The sequence below is a fragment of the Podarcis bocagei genome (assembly GCF_964188305.1).
Source record: "Podarcis bocagei genome assembly, chromosome: 15".
Lineage (NCBI taxonomy): Eukaryota > Metazoa > Chordata > Lepidosauria > Squamata > Lacertidae > Podarcis > Podarcis bocagei.
Window position 1 is genome coordinate 40,749,731 of NC_138141.1, and position 19,394 is coordinate 40,769,124.

Here is a 19,394-nt window from a genome sequence, read left to right on the forward strand (position 1 = left end):
TTTTTTGCAGGAAATAATAATCACACCCCCTCAAGCAGCCTTGAAGATGCAACCATGTCTGTTCCCATTTGAAGAAACAAACCCCAACTGCAGGAGCAATAAAATGTTGAAGCCCTCCAGTGTGTGGCAGGTTGCATGTCCTCCTGAGATTAACAGGCTACCAAAATCCAGCAGAGAAGGTTACTGCCGTCTATTTTCATTTCAAAAGGAAGATTCACAGAGGACACTGCTGTAGGACAGAAGGCAAGCCTGCATATTTTAAGAGAGACCCCTTTGCCTTGTGCACAAGCTGAACTGAGCCAAAACGTTGAGCCTCCATTTCATTGAACAGGGGCTGCTACCGATTCTGTACTGAAGCAACCCAAATTCCTCTACATTTAATCAGGCAGCGAGAATTATGCAAAGTTGCACTGTTTGCCCATAGCACAGTTGAGATCTGGTACGGAGGGGAAGACTGGCAGGCACAGGCGAGATCTGGTGGTCAGCAACTGATTACAGGTAGGGTGTTAACATGTTTGCTATACAAAAGCTGGATTCTCATTCTTATTTTTGCAGGCAGCTGTAAACTAATTTGGAGGGTGAAGTGTGTTTACAGTCTCATCTTTTGCTCATCTTTTGTAGTGAGGTGGGGACTGAGTTGGATCCAGTCCTTTATACATTTTAGGAGTGACTGTTTTAGATTTTTTTTTTTAATCGTTTTTGAAACTTGTTTCTAAATGTTTGCTTCTGTAAGTCACTCTAAGTCACTTTTGTGAAAAAAGTGGTGAATACAATTAGTAATATTAATACCACCACGTAAGAGGAGTTTGCTGGATCAGGCCAAAGGGTGCTATTTTGGACAGCATGGCCTTGTATACTAACAGAATTCTTCTTGGACTGGACTCATTTGATGGGTTTCTACCCAGGATGGGTGGTAACTTTCCCCTGCAGGCTTTGGCTTGGTCACACTTGGACTTTCTGGAGTTTGCTCCTTCCTCTGCAAAGCAGGGCCAGCAGGGCTCTAACCCACAGAATGAGAATTTCCTTTTAAACACATCAAGCACAGGAGATGAGAAGTCTCTTGTATATCCTCCACTCCTCTGCAATTCCAACAAAGTCTGCTTGCTATCCACAAAACAAAAGGAAGAAAGAGCCACACCTGAATTTAAAAGGTACAGGGCTCATTCTCTGGGCTGCTACCATGCAACCCAGCCCCCAGCCACCTCATCTACCGTGTGCCAGCTTACACTGCTTTCAGCATAATGACCTAGACCAGGGGTCGGCAAGGTTTACCTCACCTGGGCCACGGAGATCGCTCTGGGGGCTGGATCACATCTGCACATGTGCAGGTGTGATTTCTGGTGCCGCAGACGTGAGTCCCCGCTCTGCGCAGCACCAGTTTAGCGCAGCGCGCGGGGACTCGCCGAGCGGGCAGCTCAGTGTGGGGGAGGCTCATGGGCCATTTAAACGACCCCCGTGGGCTGCTTGTGGCCCATGGGCCACAGGTTGCCGACCCCTGACCTAGACGGCTAAGACTGACCTGTTGGGGACTGGAGTATTGATAAACCTGCCCACTAGGTGGGGAACTGTGCAAGACTGCCAAAGATCAATGGAAGGAAAACACTGGGGAGAAGCCAGGGCACCGAAGCCACCTATGGCGCATTAGCTCAATGGTAGAGCATCTGCTTTACATGCAGAAGGTTTCAGGTTCAATCCCCGGCTTCTCCAAGTAGGACTGGGAATGTCCCCCAGGAGACCTGCTTCTAGCCCAGAGCTGACAATACTGAGCTAGCTAGGCTCATGGTCTGACTCAGTATAAGGCAGCTTCCTAAAGTTTTTATAATTATTATAATTATAATTTATTTTATAATTATTTTCAATTATTTTCACCACACAAACAAACAAACAAACAAACATGAAAGCTAGCTGCTGAATCCCAAGCTAGGGAGTGGACCCCAAGCTTCACAGGCTTGCTTAAGAGTTTGCCATTTGTTATCAGAAACCTGCCTGCATGAATTGAGTAGCTTGTGAACTCTTGATGGGCTTGCAAACCTACAAGCCATGCACACCAAACCTTTGGTAAGTAAGTGCTCTCTGCCTGAACTTTGAATTAATGGAGCTTGGACATTACCCTTTATTGACTTGCTTAGCAGTACTATTTTCAAAGATATTTCTTTGCTGAACAGTTAACCTCTTAGCAGGGCTGAAGTTCAAATATTCCGATTTTTGCTTTGTCAGAAATTAATCTGCCTTGCCTATGCGTTATGTGGTGAACTCCTGCCAGCCCTTTGCAAGAGGAAAGGCTGATGCAAAAGACAACTGGCTTTTTTCTAGCTTCATCAACATGGCTGGCGGAAGACCTGGGGAATGCGCAGAACAGGGGTATTGGGTGCAGAGTGAGATTCTCAGCTTTGTTATTCTTAGTAGCCATAGTACTGTCAGAGTATCTAGCTCTCAAGGTTACAAAGTCATGCTTGAAAACGATTATTGTTATTTATTTGATTTGATTTCTTTCCTGCCCTTTTCCATAAGGTCCCAGGGTGGGTTACAACAATTTAAAATTCAATACTAAAATAGCTTAAAACAAATTAGAATCACAAGACAAGGGTGGGTCCTGAAAATGCATGTCTTGGGTGTCAGGGGCCGTGGTAAAGAGGTGTGCCTTCAGCATAGGAGGGAAACTATATAATGAAGGTGCCAGACACACCTCTGTGGCGAGGGAATTCTACAACCTAGCGACTGCTACAGAGGATGCCCCCCCACAAGGGCACCACCACCCAAACTTCCAAGGGCGGTGGAACTGCCAAAGGTGGATCCTCTGCTTATCTTAACACCTGATAGGGTCTGAAGAGCAATTCTTTGTGAAGACTCAGAACTCAGACAAAGTGCTGTATAGTCGTACCTTGGGAGTTGAACAGAATCCATGGCTTCTGATTGGCTGCAGGAGCTTCCAATCGGAAGCTCCGTCAGACGTTCGGCTTCCAAAAATAGTTCACAAACCGAAAGAGTCACTTCCAGGTGTTTGGCATTCGGGAGCCAAAACATTCGAAAACTAAGCTGTTAAAAAAACTAAGGTATGACTGTATAAGATTTCCATTGAATGGAGTGGGAAAGGTCTTTTCATGCTGCCCCTTGGCAACAAGGGGAATCAATGCACAAATGACAATCACAGCTTGAATGGAGCAGTTGTGTTAGTCTGCCATCTGCAATACGTTGAGCTGTAAGTGTAAGCGTTCCTCTCCAAATGCCTGCTCATTTCAGTGGCTAAGGCAAACAAGGATACAAAAATAAATAAATCCAACCCTACCCAGCCAGCAGGGTGGCATTAAATGCTCCTCAAAAAGCATCTCCCAACAGCTTATCAGTCTGTTGTTTTGCTTTCCAAGGGAAAGCACCGCTGATCAACTTTGAAACGAGGCATCTGATTAGATTTATGCTACCCAGGACACAACGGGCAGGTATATGACATTCTCAATCTCATTTACACAAACGCTTGCAGCAGACTCTCTCCTACTGCTTCTAGTGGAAAGAATTTTAATGAGCTGTAGCCCTTATGCCTGAGGACAGACATCAGAAGTGTGAAAGACAACACTGGAAAGGAGTTGGGGTTTTTTAATGCTGTTTTGGAGAGGTGCTTCTGAGTCCTTCCTGCTCCCATCAAGGAAGACTAGGAGTTTGGGGAGGGGTGGATCTCTCCCCCCTCCAAGGATGATGGGCGCTTTCCACATTTTGAGAGAAAGAGAACAAGAGATGGGACTTTTGGAGGTGGGATACAAATGATACAGTGCAGAAGACCCAGCCTTGGCCACATTCACACCCTGCATTTGTTAAGGGTCTTGAGAGTTGTGAGAAATCCCCTATCCCCCTCATTTATCCTAAATAGAACCCAATAAGGCAGACATGTATGTAAAAAAAAATCCCACTGAGATCCCAAGATGAAATTTTGCAGGTAGCGCCTAGAAATGTTTAATAATCAATACATTTTTTTGGAATTTTTAAATCATATTATTATTTTTAATCACTTTTAAAATTTTTGTAATTTAAATTTAAAATTTAAAGTAAGTCCATCATGTGACATGTCATATTAAAGCCAGTGAAGTTCTGAAGAGATTGGTGTTGTTGTTAGTTTTGAAGTATCTAACTTCTGGGCTGAGCTGTTAAGGTTTTTGTGTAGTCCAGCAAGGCCAAAATTGTAAATTTCAAACCCTCATAACTCACAAACGGGATGAGATAAAAAATTAACATTTTAGATTTAAACTTAGTTTTGATAATTCAACAAGTGTACAAAATATTAAGAAAATTGGATGATGTGAAATAAAAAGGTTAGATCACTTGATGTGGAATGACACAGTTTATGAGGTCACTGAAGCAGGAGAAAAGGCAATGCTTGAAAGCAGGAATAGGGAATTGTTGACACTCTGGATGACGTTGGACTCCAACTCCCATCAGCCCCAGCTAGCATGGCCAGTGATCCGGGGTGATGGGGGCTGTTGTCCAGCAACACCTTGAAGCCACAAGTTCCCCACCCCTGGGTTTAAAGCAGCAATCTGGTGCCCTGCAGATGGCTTGGACTACAACTCCCAAGACCCCTCCAGCCAGCAAAGAGATGGCTGGCTTGAAGAACCAGATGCATGACTGCCTCCCTGCAATAGCTAGGGCTAGCTTATTCATTTCAGCAACCTCAGGTGCAACCTGACACCTGCACAGCACCTTGCAGAGACGAATCCTATCAAGTCTGCAATCTCCTACTACAAGGGTGTGGAACTGGATCTGGTCAATAGACCTGATCCTGATTCTGAAAATCACTGCAAGCTACTTCCGACAGGAGGTCAGGGCTCCACACTTTCACCCTCATCCTCAGGTTATCCGGTAAAAGGAGATAAGGAACTGCAGGAAATACCTCCGAGAAGCATTTCTTGAGGCTTTCCGGGACTTTCCCATCGACCACATGAAGCATCCTTTCCATCTCTTCACGGACGACATAGCTCCCGGATTCATTTGAAAACAGGCTGAAAATGTCTAAGCAAAAAACCAACAACAGAATAATTAAACATTCAAGTCACACCGGTGCAACAGAGCTGGCAATACCAATTAACTTGCACAGCTTTCTGATCAGGGCTGATTTTTTACTTTTCTACACTCATAAAAAGGGCTTTGCTAATCAGTTATGTTATTGGGATCAACAAGGATGCCAGTTTAAATTGGAGCTGATAATATTTAAATACAAAACATGAAATTACATCTGCAGGAACAGTACCTGGAGCCTATAATGATTCTAATATTTTAATTTGTTACTGTTACTTACCTTTGTATTTTTTATACTAAAGGTTTTATACCTCTACACACACACACACACACACACACAGCATTTACAGCTGAATGCAAATATAACATTCCAACTGAAATATTTTGATTCTTCTGCAGAGAGTGGGAGATGCTAAGTGGAAAGTCTCAAGTTTCTTTCATAGAATGCCTCCGCCTCACTCTAATGGTCTAACCCTCCTGACTAAACATTAGATTCCCATTTAAAGTGAATGGAGGGAAATGCAACCTGATACAGTGGAACCTCTACTTATGATCATAATCCATTCCGGAGGCCCATCCGCTGGGCGAAACTGGACGCTAGTAGAGGCGCCATTGTGCACGTGCGCATTTGGCGGCAGAGCACTTCTGCGCATGCACAGATGGCAGCAGCTGCTTGTGCGCATGCGCGGATGGCAAAAACCGCTTCCATGCATGCACAGATTGCTGCAAACCTGGTGTTTACTTCCGGGTTTGCCACAGTCGCAACTTGGAACGTCCGCGAGAAAGGGCGGGTGTAAGTCGAGGTTCCACTGTATGTCCAAGGTTATGGATTGTGGGGGAAGTGTCTGATTCACACCCCCACCCCAAATATTAGGCTTATATCCTGCCTTTCTTTTAAGTAGCTCAAGTGCACAGTGAACCCCCCAAAAAACCAGACAGTGCCACTACTTACATTTTGCTTTCTCTTCATCTCTGCCCCTCGTTAGCAGGACTAAGCCTACTATCAGATTGTTGAAATGTAGTCCTTTGGACGTGCCACCGAAAGAGCAATATATGACCTGAAAGTTACAGAAAGAAAGTGAGAAAACTTTACTCTTTATGCTTTCATGCAGACAAGATTCTAATCCTTTCGCTTGGCCACCGTAGCACAAAACTCCCGAACTAAATGCTTTCCCGAATCTGTCTATCTAGACTGGAATCTTGTTTCCAGCTGTAGTCAGCCAGAAATTCTTAGTTGCTCACAAGCAGGACCTGGAAGCAATTGCCTCTCCATTTCAACCCAGAGTCTGGAATGAAGGAATATTTATTCATTTAGAATATGTTATACCATGCAACCCCACCTCAAGTCTTCAGACAATAAAACTAAAAACAAAACAATAAAAAGTAATTCAACTGCTAACAACAGTCTTTCATAAAAACAGCAGCAGTGCAAACATTGGGACCAAAAAGTAATGAACATCTCCAAAGAGGTAATAGGTGTGTTAAAAGCCTGGACATGTAAGGAGATCTCGACCTGGCATCACAGGCTTTAAACCTATTAACACCTGGGCGTAAAAGTAGACAAAGATTGCAGTGTGAAACTCAAACCTGCCTCTATACAAAGTGGTCCCATAGACAAACATGCACGACTAAACCCAACTAACAAAAATCAAAAGCCTTTGCAATAAGGGAATCTCCAAGTCACCCACACCCCATACATTATCCTGGGCTTCTAGCCACTGCCAGAAGTCAACATTTACACCAAGCCCCATCAACAGAGCTGACCGGCACAACCATCAGCCCCTAGCCCAAAGCCAAACGACACATGGTTTCAATAGGTGGTTTAGAGCCCCACATATATTATTCTCCCAACTGTGCATCTTAGGTTGAGTAGGAACAGGACTTTAATATGCGGATGGTTGGCAGGACTATGACACAGAAAGAACTCTCCAGTGGCTGCTAGTTAACATTTCCCACTGTAAGTGACTGGATTGCAAGTGATTTAAGTCCCTGGTATGAACATTGCATCTGATATGAACTCACATATCAGCCTTTGGCTGCCTCATTAGCCTCGTTCCCTCCCTCCCCTCATCTGTAATGTGGGTAGCAGAGCTACTGACTGTCAAGGCAGGTAAAGTGGTTCTGAGTACTTTAAAGCAATGTTAAGCACTATTATTACGAGTGAAAACTTCCCATCCACTCTAAAAACAAGTGTTAAAGCCTTGCTTATCTATTTATAGCCAGCACAGGGAACCTTTGCCCCTCCAGATGTTGCTGAGCTACAACTCCCTTCAGCTCCAGCAAGCATGGCTGCATTATCAGCACTGAAGTGACCTCCCCAGGGCACAAGCCCAGGCAGCGTGTATGGAGGTCCTGGGCTGCCCAGACAATGTCCCCGCTCTCGGCCTCACTGATGTGTTCCAAAGGACAGCAGAGCCATACATTGGGCACCTGCTTAGTTGCAGGAGTTGCTGGAAGGAGGCGTTTAAGGCACCACCCAGCCATCTTAGGGACTCCACTCCAAATTTGTGTAAAGTTCACTCCTTAGACTTTTCTTCTGCCAAATATGTCTTGCAAGCAGTGGAGGTTTAGGATCAGTGTTTTCCATTTCCTAGATGGGCTACCTTCCCAGGCTGATGGGCCCCATCTGCCCCTCACTTCCCTATACAGTGGTACCTCGGGTTACAAATGCTTCAGGTTACAGATGCTTCAGATTACAGACTCTGCTAACCCAGAAATAGTACCTCGGGTTAAGAACTTTGCTTCAGGATGAGAACAGAAATCACGTGGCGGCAGCGGGAGGCCCCATTAGCTAAAGTGGTACCTCAGGTTAAGAACAGTTTCAGGTTAAGAACAGACCTCCAGAACGAATTAAGTTCTTAACCCGAGGAACCATGTGCAGAAACCGCCTTCTTAACTGTTGGACCCAGTATTGTTCTCATCCACTCAATCCACCAGAGCCTGTCTTCACATACAGGGGAAGTCCCTAACTCACTGAGGGTTTGAGACTTATTGGCTCCCCTCACCTAGTTTAGTCGGCCAACCAAAGCTGTTCCCAGGATGTGGCTGTTGTCACATGCTGACAGCTTCTAGGAGCCACGAGTGAGAGCTAAGCGCAGGATGGGGAACAAACTACCCCAGAAGGAGCACAATGTGTCCCTCAGAAGAGAGGGCCAAAGGTTCCCCACCACTAATTGATAGGAAACACAAGGAAGCTGGCCAGTTTCTATTTTCTGGGGTGGGGAACCCTGTGGTCCTCCAGATGTTGGTGGACTACAACTCCCATCATCCCTGACCATTGGCTATGCTGGCTAAGGCTGCTGTGAGTTTTGAGTTCAACGACATCAGGAGGACCACAGCTGACCTACACCAAGCCTGTAAGTGCGTCAGCTACTCTGGGAGGGAATGAACATTCATACTTAAGTCACCAGTGGCATGGCCATTCTGTCACCTCCCTCTCAAGCCTCACGGGCCTACAAACCTGTTCCAACACATTTGTCCTCAAACACGCACAGTATATCATATTACTTATTAGCTACCCTTCAGGTTGCAGCACTAGGTGATTATTTATAGGTCCGATAGTCATGCGAGAAGTCATCATAGGACAAATCTCCCCCTGCTTCTAAAATAACTCAGCCTGTCTTGCTTCTCCAAGAACCAGAGGTGGAGCATTTTCAAGGTGCATAAATATCAGGCACTCCTAGTGCCTGGGGTTTTATTTACAACTGATTTTAAAAGGCTTCTCCCTAAACAATTGATGCCAGCTCTCCTAAAGTTTGGACACTGGCACATAGAAAGCCACAACCTCTCGTACTAGCCCAAGCAATCATATCACAAGCACTCTCCTCCAGTTTTCTAGAGGTAAACTGGAGGTGACTAGGCAGAGCAGGTTTAATAAACTGAAAGGGAGTGGAGCTCTCCTCCTCCTGTCAGGTTGTCTGTCTGTCACTAATCATCAAAGCTGGCATGCTTGGGCACATGCACTATTAACAGGCTAATAATGTTCACTGACTTTATTTGCAAGGCCAACTTAAAGACTTCAATACCATTCCAAATGAGTCACATGTACAGAAGGCTCCCCATACCTGTAGTGGCTACTGGTTCCAAACAAGCACTACAGGAACCTGGAGGCAGAGAGTGACCTTTCAATTTTTGTCCTGCTCTAGGCTCCCAAACAAGGAGAGTTCCATGGAAACTGGCATGCACACACCCTTCCAAGCAGGGTCCTTTTTTACTGCGAGAGACAAAGGCCATAATTGATGCTCCTATTAGTACCCTATCTTGTTCCTATTGACAATAGCTGAATTCCCCTGCTCTGTGCCCTCCAGCTTGCAAGCCCCGGCTAGTGGCAGGCATTATGAGGTCTCTGAATTGCTCGGGTTTGGTGTAAATCGGGGTTGGAGAACCTGGGACCCTCCAGATCTTGCTGGGACTCGAACCTCCTTTAGCTCCAGCCAGCATGGCCAATAAACAGGGACCATGTTTAACCTAGAACCTTAAGAGACATTGAATCAAAGAGATTACTATTCTGGGCATATCTCTTCTGAAGGCAGGTAACTCTACAAAATTGGGAATGAATAAATGAGCCAAGTTTGTTGCCATCCAGATTCTCATCGCTGGTGTTTCTTTTCTGAAGTTTCCATTCCGAGAAGGCTGAAAGTCTTAAAAAATGTTCAGCCCCCGATTATGCTGGAAATTTCATCCGTGGAAGATAAGAAACAAAAACACAGCAGGTTGCAGCCATTTTATCCACTCACATTACCTGGCTATTAAACAAGGTTGACTTTCTGAAAACACAGCAGGGCCTCAAATGGAAGAAAGGGCCTGTTTTGAGAAAGGAAGCTCAGCCCTGAGAGTGTATTTCAGGTCCTTTTATTGTAAAGCAGCACCTGGTTCTCAGAAAACACTGCAAGGAGCCAAGGGACTATTTTCCTGGGCTTGGTAAATGCTCAGCTTCAAAACAGCTTCTGCCACCTTCAGAGAGAGGCCCACTGCATAGCTTTAAGCATATATGATTCAAGTCCATTAATGGCTTCATGTGCCAGCTCCTTAGATTCCAGTTCTGTTAAAAATCACATTTTTGCATGCTTCAAATATGCTAAAGTTGTTTAAACCCACTAACACACTACACAGCTCTAGTAGACAGACATCTCCAAGTTCTAGTGCAGTGGTTAAGCTGCTGGACAGTGTTTGAGGGAAACTCGGGTTGAAATCCCCACTCAGCTGCAAAGCACACAGAGTGGCCTTATGCCATCCTTAATCTAACCTCCCTAACAGAGCTGTTGTGAAGATAAAACTAGGTTTGGGGTAGGAAGGAGCCACTGATGCGCTTCTCAGAGAAATTAATATACATGTAATAGTATTAAACTGCTTTGTGTAGAGCCAGGTTATCTAACTCAGTACAGTCTGCTTCCAGCTGCAAAAGTCTATCCAAGTTATCCCTCTAACAATGCTAACTCAAGGATTTTCTAGGAATCTGTCCCATGTAAAAAAAACTTGGGAGATCGTTTCTCACAAGCAAACCAACTGCACACGCCCCATGAGGCACACCTGGAACACAGGAGTGATGATGAACAAGCAGCTTTGGCAACAACGATAAAGCAAAAGTTAACTTGAGGGCAAACTTACCTGAAGAATGGCAGCAACACAGCGGACATAGGAATAGGACAGCAACATAAAATGTATGGGACATTCCAGGCTACCACACTGACTCACAATGACCACACAAACATTCAAGGGATGATCAGGTGCCAGAAATATAATTCTCCTTAGTGCCAGTTGTGGCGAGATACTCTCACTCCCTGCTGCTCTACAAGGACTAAGATGCAAGAGATTTCCATGAGTTTCAAGACAAAACACCAGCAGGGACAGGTGCTTTGATTCAGTAACCAGGCAGCATAGAGCTTCAGCTTTGATTGCCCTCTCCAGTGCTTGCCATAGGCCAGTCCCACTTTTTCAAAAACAAGACCATTCAACAGTTGTCAAATGGCCTCCTTACCTCTCCACTGTGTAGGTTCTCAGGGGCACCAGAGAGTCTCCAGAAAGTATTTCCACACAACAGCAACCTAATGCACTTTACACATTTCAAGACATGTCCCTCTTCCCAAAACCTCTGCATGGGTGCAAAGTGGGGAGCAAGTCCCAGGCTTGCAGCATTCTCCCCTAGTCTTGTCATGATCCCTGATGAGGGAGAAGTACAAACTGCCCACTTCCCCATGGACCCTCCTGACTTGAGGATGTAGCTTTACCATCTTCCTCAGAGCACAAGCCCCTGCTAACACCCCCTCCACTACAGAGCACAGAGGTCAGTGCCTACAGAATCAAAAAGGGCCCCCAAAGTCAACACACCTATCTTCTCAAGGAGTAGTGTTTGAAACTCCCATTGCTCTAGGCACATTTTGTGACAGATAATTTCATCAGCGTGAGCAGTTTCTGAGCTCTGGGCAAAGTACTGCACCAAAGATTTCAGATTAAAACTGCAGAATGGAAGAAAAGAAGGACCTTTTTCTGCCTCCCCACTTCCAGCTACTCTCTGAAGACTAGAGAAGAGACCCTCTTAAGGATATCAGAGGGGTGGAGCAGGGAAAGAACTAGGGCATGTGAAAAATGAGTATTTTAGCGGCAGTTCATTCATTTTCAGCTTTGTATTGTTGTTATAAAAAAGTGTGCCTAGACATTCCATTGTTGAGCCCATAACCTAGGTTTAAGGTGCCATTTAGCTACTAGCTTTCATATTTCAGTTTCTAACACTGTCAAGGAGGTAGAGCCAACTCCCTTCCTCAGCATACATAAGCGCTCATGTGATACCGGCTCTCTACTGAGACAACATCTTTTATAGCTCAGCCAACTGGGAACTGTCCAGGGTCCTGAATTGCTCAGAGAGGCCTGCTTTGCCTTAAATTTGCCTGTCTGGAAGGGGCTTTGTGGTTCTTCCACTTTCCCTGCAAGCTATAGCAGAACAGTAGAGTTCTCCTCCCTCCCACTGCTCAAAACGCAGAATGTAAAGCATGAGCTGTCAGTTGTTGACATGCTGTCAGTTTCAACCAGAACCCTGACACATCAGGAAGCACTGATCCAGCTTTGTATTAACCATTTGGCTGGCACAAAAAGCAGGAATTGTGTGCAAGTGCTCAAAGTGAGCTGGCGGAGGAGGGATGGAGTGTTTTGTCCGTTCTTTAGTCCAGCCTTTCTCAACCTGTGGGTCCCCAGATGTTGTTGAACTACAACTCCCATCACCCCTAGCTAGCAAGACCAGAGCTCAGGGATGATGGGAGTTGTAGTCCAACAACATCTGGGAACCCACAGGTTGAGAACCACTGCTTTAGTCCCAAAAGAGAAACCAAGTAGTCTGCAAGAGGATGGAAGCTTCCCACCTCTACACCAGCATTTCTGCCAGTCCACAGTGGTCTAATAAAACTCTGCAGGCTAGTGACCCTTTTGTGCACTAGCTTCCTATTTCTTGTTTCACAAAAGCCTGAATACCAGCAGTGACTCGTGTGGCACAGTACTATTGGTCTGTTGTGGTAAATAGGTTGTGTTTATTTTATAGTTCTGTCTTATTTTGATGTCAACAAACACAGTTGCTTTTATTCACTGTTCTTTAACTATTCTATTGTTGGTGCTTACATTTGTAGCTCTATTTTGTAAGCCACCTTAGTGTAGCCAAATGGATGAACACAGACCTCATGATCAGAAGAAGTGGACAGTTCAAGCAGGGACACTAGCAGGACAACCCAGAACGCTTCAGGTCCTGGGAATCACAAGACACTGAATCTCCAATTCCGCACCACAGCTGCTATAAGCGACCAGGTGTGCAGCTCTCTTAAAATCACCAAACCATCCTTCAGGTAAGACTACAAGACTGCCCTGCCTGCCCTAAGTAACTGCCAATATTAAGATTCAAACCAAGTTACACATGATTTACATAAAACACTAAATTCTCCGGACCCACAGTCCAAATTCTGCTCTCAAAGCTGCAGGCACAAATCTCACCTTTGGATGCAACGATATTTACCTCACAGCCCTTTCTGTTGACAATACACTGAAAATACACTTGCTGTGTGACGTGTGGAGAGCAGCCTGCTTTCAAGATGAAGAGTGTGGATGTTACACTTCTAAAACTGATGGAGCAGATTACTCTTCAGAATGCCCAGCTCCCTCCATGATATCTATTAAGATTTATCTGTGCCAGAGAAGAGGGGAAAAGGCTGACTCCTTCTAAACAAATCTGCTTGCACTGCAATTAAAAGTGGTTGCCATATTTACGGGAAAGGAGGAAAAGAAGCAACTGACTGTGGAGCCGAAGCACCTCCTTGAGCGGTAATTACCCAGCTGTGTGCCAGGACACCCCTGTGTGCTGCGAGGAGTTAAATTACAGACAGCTTCTGGCAGCCCTAAGTTCCCAGCCGCACAGGAGGCTGTCCGCTACGTCTCCACCCAACGCCCTGCTCATCTTCCATCCTTCCGATCAGCTATTCTGACATGTTTCTATATCAATCGTGACTGGATCATTCAATCACTGTCAAGGTGCAGGCCAGGCAAAATGCCCTGCCCTGAAAAGGAGGCTGTCCATTGAATCTCTTTGTGAGTTGCTGTTCTGGCTTGGCCTCTGTCCAACAACCTCCTGCAAGGTTGGAAAAAATCCTATGCGTTAACCCCATCAGGTGCAGGAAAATCATTCAGTCACTCCTGGTGAGGCAGCATCCCTAAGACAGTGACTCACACAAGGTGACAAACTGAAGCACAAACCAAGTAAGACAGAGGCACTGTTAGTGGGTGGGTTCCCTAGAAAGGATGGATGCCTGCTCTTGATGAGGTTACAATCCCTCTGAAGGGATTAGCTTGGGCATACTTCCAGATACACTGCTGTCCCTTGAGGCTCAGGTGGCCTCGGTGGCACAGAGTGCCTTCCATCAGCTTCTGCTGGGCAAACAGCTGTGCCCCTATCTGGACACGGATAGCCTAAATTCTGTTGTCTATTTTCGGTAACTACTAAGCTAGATTACTGCAATGCATTATACATGGGGCTGACTCTAAAGCAGGTTTAGAAAATTCAGCTGGTGCATAATATGGCAGCAAGGTTGCTCACCAGGGCACGACAGTTTGAGCATATAACCTGGTTTTGACCTATAAAGCCTTAAAAAACTCAAGACCGAAATACCTCAAGGACCACCTCTCCCAATATGAACTAACCAGGAACCTGCAATCATCATTTGAGGCCCTTCTTCATGTGCCCCCAGTATGAGAGCTCCAGAGAGGGGCAATATGAGAATAGGCCTTTTCTGTGGTGGCTCCTGAAGGGACACTGTTCCATTGTCTCCCAAGATAGATGTCAACCAAACCCAAACCCTATCTGTGGAATGCTCTCCTCAGGGAGGCTCGCCTGGAGTCTTAGTAAATACCTTTAGACATCAGGTGAAAACATTCCTCTGTAGCCAGGCCTTTCACTGATTAAATAATCTATGGCCTTTTAAACAGGGGGTATTATCATTCTTTGCTATTATGTTGTGCATTTCTATGTTTTTATACTGAAAACTGCTGTGATCCTCAAATGAAGGGCAGTTTATCAATTTAATAAATTAATAAGCAAGGTGCTTGTCTGAGGGCAGGTTGTTCTTATTCACCTATACTCTAAAAATAAAAAACATATTTTGGTGCAGAAGTGAAGTATACCTTCTAGCTGAACTCAGAAATAAAGAAATGTATTCCTGTCAACAGATATTTGGGGAAATGATGCCTTTAAAAGGATGTGACAAACCAGTGGTGCAGTGGAACAGGGATGAAGAGGAGCTTCTTATTTCACAGCAGGGATGACATCAACATCTCCCAGAGAGCTATCTGACAATTTTCTGTATCCCAAATAAATAAGTTTCTTGGGAGATAAACCCACCAAGTAAGCAAAGCAGAAGAGGTGGGTTATATTAGCCAAGAGTTAAACCGCCAACTGGAAAGAAAATCCCTTCATTATAACCAATCAACCAAAGCAGAACAAAATAGCAATCAAGCGTTTGAGTCCACCAAAACTCTTCATCAGGCTGGATGTTAAGCAAAAAATAAAAAGGGTGGGGTGAAAAAAGTTGGCATTGGTCAAAAATTAATCTGCATTATATAACAGGGATGGGGAACCTGTGGCCCTCCAGATGTTGAATTCCAAACTCCTATTAGCCCTGGCCAGCCTGGCCAGTGGTGAGGGATGATGGGAATTGAAGTCCAGCAACATTTAAAGGTCACAGGTTCCACACTCCTCTTGTATAGTGTTAAGAATAGGTGTGGCTATGAGCGTTGTCACAAAGCACACCTACATTTCAAAGTTTACCACCACACCAGTGGGACAAACTGCAGCCAAGCTTGACTAAGGCTCAGAAGAGGCTTGTACATATAAACATGCCACATCTGTTGAGATCCACAGGTAAACACTGAACACAATGCTTCCTAATTTAGAGGACTAAAGGCCCCGCTTTGGTGTCTCTGTCCTCAGAGGAATGGAAGGGCTGGAGAACCTGTGGCCCTACAGGTGTTGCTGGACTGCACCTCCCAGAATCCCCAATCACTAGGCATGATGGCTGGTGCGAGTTGTGGTTTCACCCGCCTTAGTGCAACAGCCCAAACAACTGGCATGAGCTCTATTCAAACACACACGATCCCCTGACTTCCAGCTTTCATTTCAGCATCCTCCGTTTCCACCTGCCTCAGTGACCTCAAGCTGAGGCAAGGCAGTGGCAAGTTATAGGAAAATGTGGCTAGTCTTGGGAAACACTGGCATTTGAAAAACTCTGAAATTGGCTCCCAAAAGGAACTAAAAACTGTCACCTTGTAGTCCTTTGTGCCCAGCACTCCTGCTCCCTCTTCCGTTAAATTCCCTCATGTAAAAAACCCACCTTTCCTAGAAAGCCCCTGACTGAACACTCTTGGCCTCCATCCCAAATCCAAAATGAGTCCAAGTATATGCAATGGCAAGACCCACGGCTCTTGCCTCTCCCTTCACTAGGTTAAGTCTATGAGAGAGGGACCCATTTTTTGCTTGTGTTACTCTATGTAGAGCCATGTATGTACACCAATTGTGCTATTTAGTAATATTTATATCAACAACCTGGGAGTTCGAAAAGTTATTCCATTCTGGGATGAAGCATACTTCCATACACCGGACTCAAATCAGATAATATTCTGCATCAACAATCTAATATTCCAGCAATTTTTTCCCTAGTATGTAAAAATATTTATCTGTTAGCTTTCCAAGCAAGAATATGGCAACATACAGAGTTTGGAGAATCTTGCCTTTTGTGTGTGCGCATTTGATGGAAGAAAAGGTATGGTTAAGTGAGAAACAGTAAGTGCTACACTCCCTCTCCACTGCAATGAACCTAATCCTAGTCTGTCATAACCATATGTACATTACCAAACTTCTCCTCCAAATAATGAGGCCTAGAAACTTGATTTGCCTTTCACGAGTCCAAAGTCTGTGCCAACTACCAGACTCAACGTGAAATTGAAGGTTACTTAGAGCCGTGTCCTGTGTTACAGCTCTGTATCCCTCTGTGGACACTCAGTATTTATTATCCAAATCCTTATTCTTGTGCACATGTACAACAGCATCTGCAAAAGATGCAGGCAGAGTCTTATCAATAATTGCTTCTCAAGCGACAAAAAAAAAAATCATTAGCCCATTTCACCTGATAGAAATAGGTTGCGCCTAGTTCTGACTTCACTTAATGGGAGATGCCTAGATACCTAATCATTCATACCAGAAAAATCAATAGCTGTATATATCACAGATGGCCTCCAGGTTGAAATGGGTTTTAAAATTATATAGAACAAGCTTCTGACATTTTCTGAGCCCTTACTAGATGCTGCCTGCCCCTTCAGGTTTTTCTACCACAGCCATGAGTCCCAGTAACTTGCTTACCATTCAAACCCAGTTGCAGAGATTCTATAAATTTCAAGTTCTCTTATTGGCCTTTAATAATTTCTGAAAGTTACCCAAATATTGTGGTTGGAGCCCCCAGAAAATTTCCACAGTTGAAAAAGGCACTTCCAGTGTTTTAATTTGGGAAATTGTTTCACGTTGCATGGACTGCATCATGTGGTTCTGGTGAAGATCCTGGTTAACAGCTGGTTATACCAGAGGACCACTTTATCAAGCAGAATGAGGGTGGCAGCATGCAATGCTATGGAGATGGGTCATCCATGCCCCATTTGCCTCCAAGGTCAGAAGGGGTGTGGGGAAAACCTCCAGATTACTGACCACTTTGCAAAATGCAGAATATGTAAGCACTGACACCACCAGGTACATAAGCACTGGATTGTTATCTAACATCTCTCCTAAATATAATTTGAGAGAGAGAAAAAGGGCCCATGCCCCAAATCTGGAAATTTTATTCCAACACCTCTCCAGATTGAGATATTGGTCATTATGCTTTCATGCATATCTTCTCAGTCATGCAGGCTAGGAAAATACAGGACGGCTTAATACACAGCTGAATTTTTCAAGGCTGAATTTTTCTAGAAGCTGAACAGTGCACACACAACACTGAATTTGTTGTGCTCTTGTGGTACAGTACACACAGCCCTGAAAATGCACCAGCTCCTTCTACCTTATGGTGATTTCACCAGGACACATTACAGACTAGGAACAGTTGGGAATGAAAGGGAGTTGTTATTATTATTTTAAGTTTAAACATTTAAGAATGAATGTTTTATAAAGAGGGGAAATCTTTTTGCCATTTTCACTGCTGCTTGCTGCATTTTTTTTTTTAGAAACATGCCCAGCTAGCTTTGCTGAGAAAATAATTATGCTGAAATGATTATCTGTTGTCTTCCACAGGTCCAGCAAGGATGGCACAGATCTGTGCTCCAGATATATTCAGAACACATATAGACTCTGTTCACATGGCACATAAAGCCGGGATATCTGCCTTATGGTTTACTGGGAATGAGTTGCATGAAGTGTGCTGGTGCATGCTGCTTGATCATTCTAACTCCCTGAGTAACACAAACTGGAAAGCTGCAATGGAGCTTGGTTCTGATGTCCAGAACCAGAACCAGGAGACACATGAAGAGGGCAGAGGAGAAGTTAGCTTCACACAGGTACAGTCTCAGATTGCTTGGGGGAAACTCTGGAGGAGGGGACTTAGGCAACTGCAAGGAGGTGGGGACCTTCGGTCTCAGCAACTGCTTCACAGGGGCAAGACCTACCAGAAATGAGTGCTTGTTGGACCTAGCACTCCTGCGCAGGTCCTGTTGTTGTTTAGTCGTTTAGTCGTGTCCAACTCTTCGTGACCCCATGGACCAGAGCACGCCAGGCACTCCTGTCTCCCACTGCCTCCCGCAGTTTGGTCAGACTCATGTTTGTAGCTTCAAGAACACTGTCCAACCATCTTGTCCTCTGTCGTCCCCTTCTCCTTGTGCCCTCCATCTTTCCCAGCATCAGGGTCTTTTCCAGGGAGTCTTCTCTTCTCATGAGGTGGCCAAAGTCTTGGAGCCTCAGCTTCAGGATCTGTCCTTCCAGTGAGCACTCAGGGCTGATTTCCTTAAGAATGGATACGTTTGATCTTCTTGCAGTCCATGGGACTCTCAAGAGTCTCCTCCAGCACCAGAATTCAAAAGCATCAATTCTTCGGCGATCAGCCTTCTTTATGGTCCAGCTCTCACTTCCATACATCACTACTGGGAAAACCATGGCTTTAACTATACGGACCTTTGTTGGTAAGGTGATGTCTCTGCTTTTTAAGATGCTGTCTAGGTTTGCCATCGCCTTTCTCCCAAGGAGCAGGCGTCTTTTAATTTCGTGACTGCTGTCACCATCTGCAGTGATCGTGCAGGTCCTAGTTTGGCTAATAAAGAGTTAATAGCAACCAGCTCAGTGTATTTTACTGCTGGCTCACTCCTGCCACCGCCCCACTTCACTTATTTTCTCTGGTGGAGTTCCTGTGTACTTAAAAGACCTTGCGATAATTAGAAAACCAACGGCTACTGATGAGAAAGACTTTGCCTGCTACATTTCTACCTGTTAAAAGGCACAGGAGTGTCACTTCTAGGCGATCTCTCTCATGGCAGTGTTTTTGAAAGCACTGTATCTGCTCCCCTCGAAAGGAATAGTGTGGATATAGAACAGAAGGAAGGCTGTTCATGCCACTGAACAACTGCAGCACTGATCTGCATCTGATGTTCTTCGTTGAAAGTGCCTGCTTTTATTCACTCCCTCTTGGACTAATCTTATTTCCCTCCCATTAATTTCCTCTTATTCCTCTCCTCATTGTCTGCACTCAACTCTTTGCTAAGTCTGCCTTCCGTCTTAATGGCCTCCATCACTGCCTCTGGTTTTTGCACTACCTTTCTGTGATAAAACAGCTCCTGCCTGTCAATTACTTCTGATCCATTTTGCCTCTGCATCTTCTGCCACAGTCTCATTGCCT

At 44.9% G+C, this 19,394-nt stretch overlaps 1 protein-coding gene across 5 annotated transcripts in view; it reads right to left on the reverse strand.

Moving 5' to 3' along the window:
- The window catches only part of USP32 (ubiquitin specific peptidase 32), a 123,369-nt gene that overhangs the window by 63,686 nt on the left and 40,289 nt on the right, over positions 1-19,394 (reverse strand). For all 5 annotated transcript variants that reach the window (XM_081172842.1, XM_081172839.1, XM_081172843.1 and 2 more), the window contains exons 3-4: positions 5,957-6,062; positions 4,880-4,998 (exon numbers count right to left, since the gene is read on the reverse strand). In XM_081172842.1, the coding sequence (XP_081028968.1) occupies positions 4,880-4,998; positions 5,957-6,062 (225 nt within the window). The remainder of the gene's footprint in view (positions 1-4,879; positions 4,999-5,956; positions 6,063-19,394) is intronic.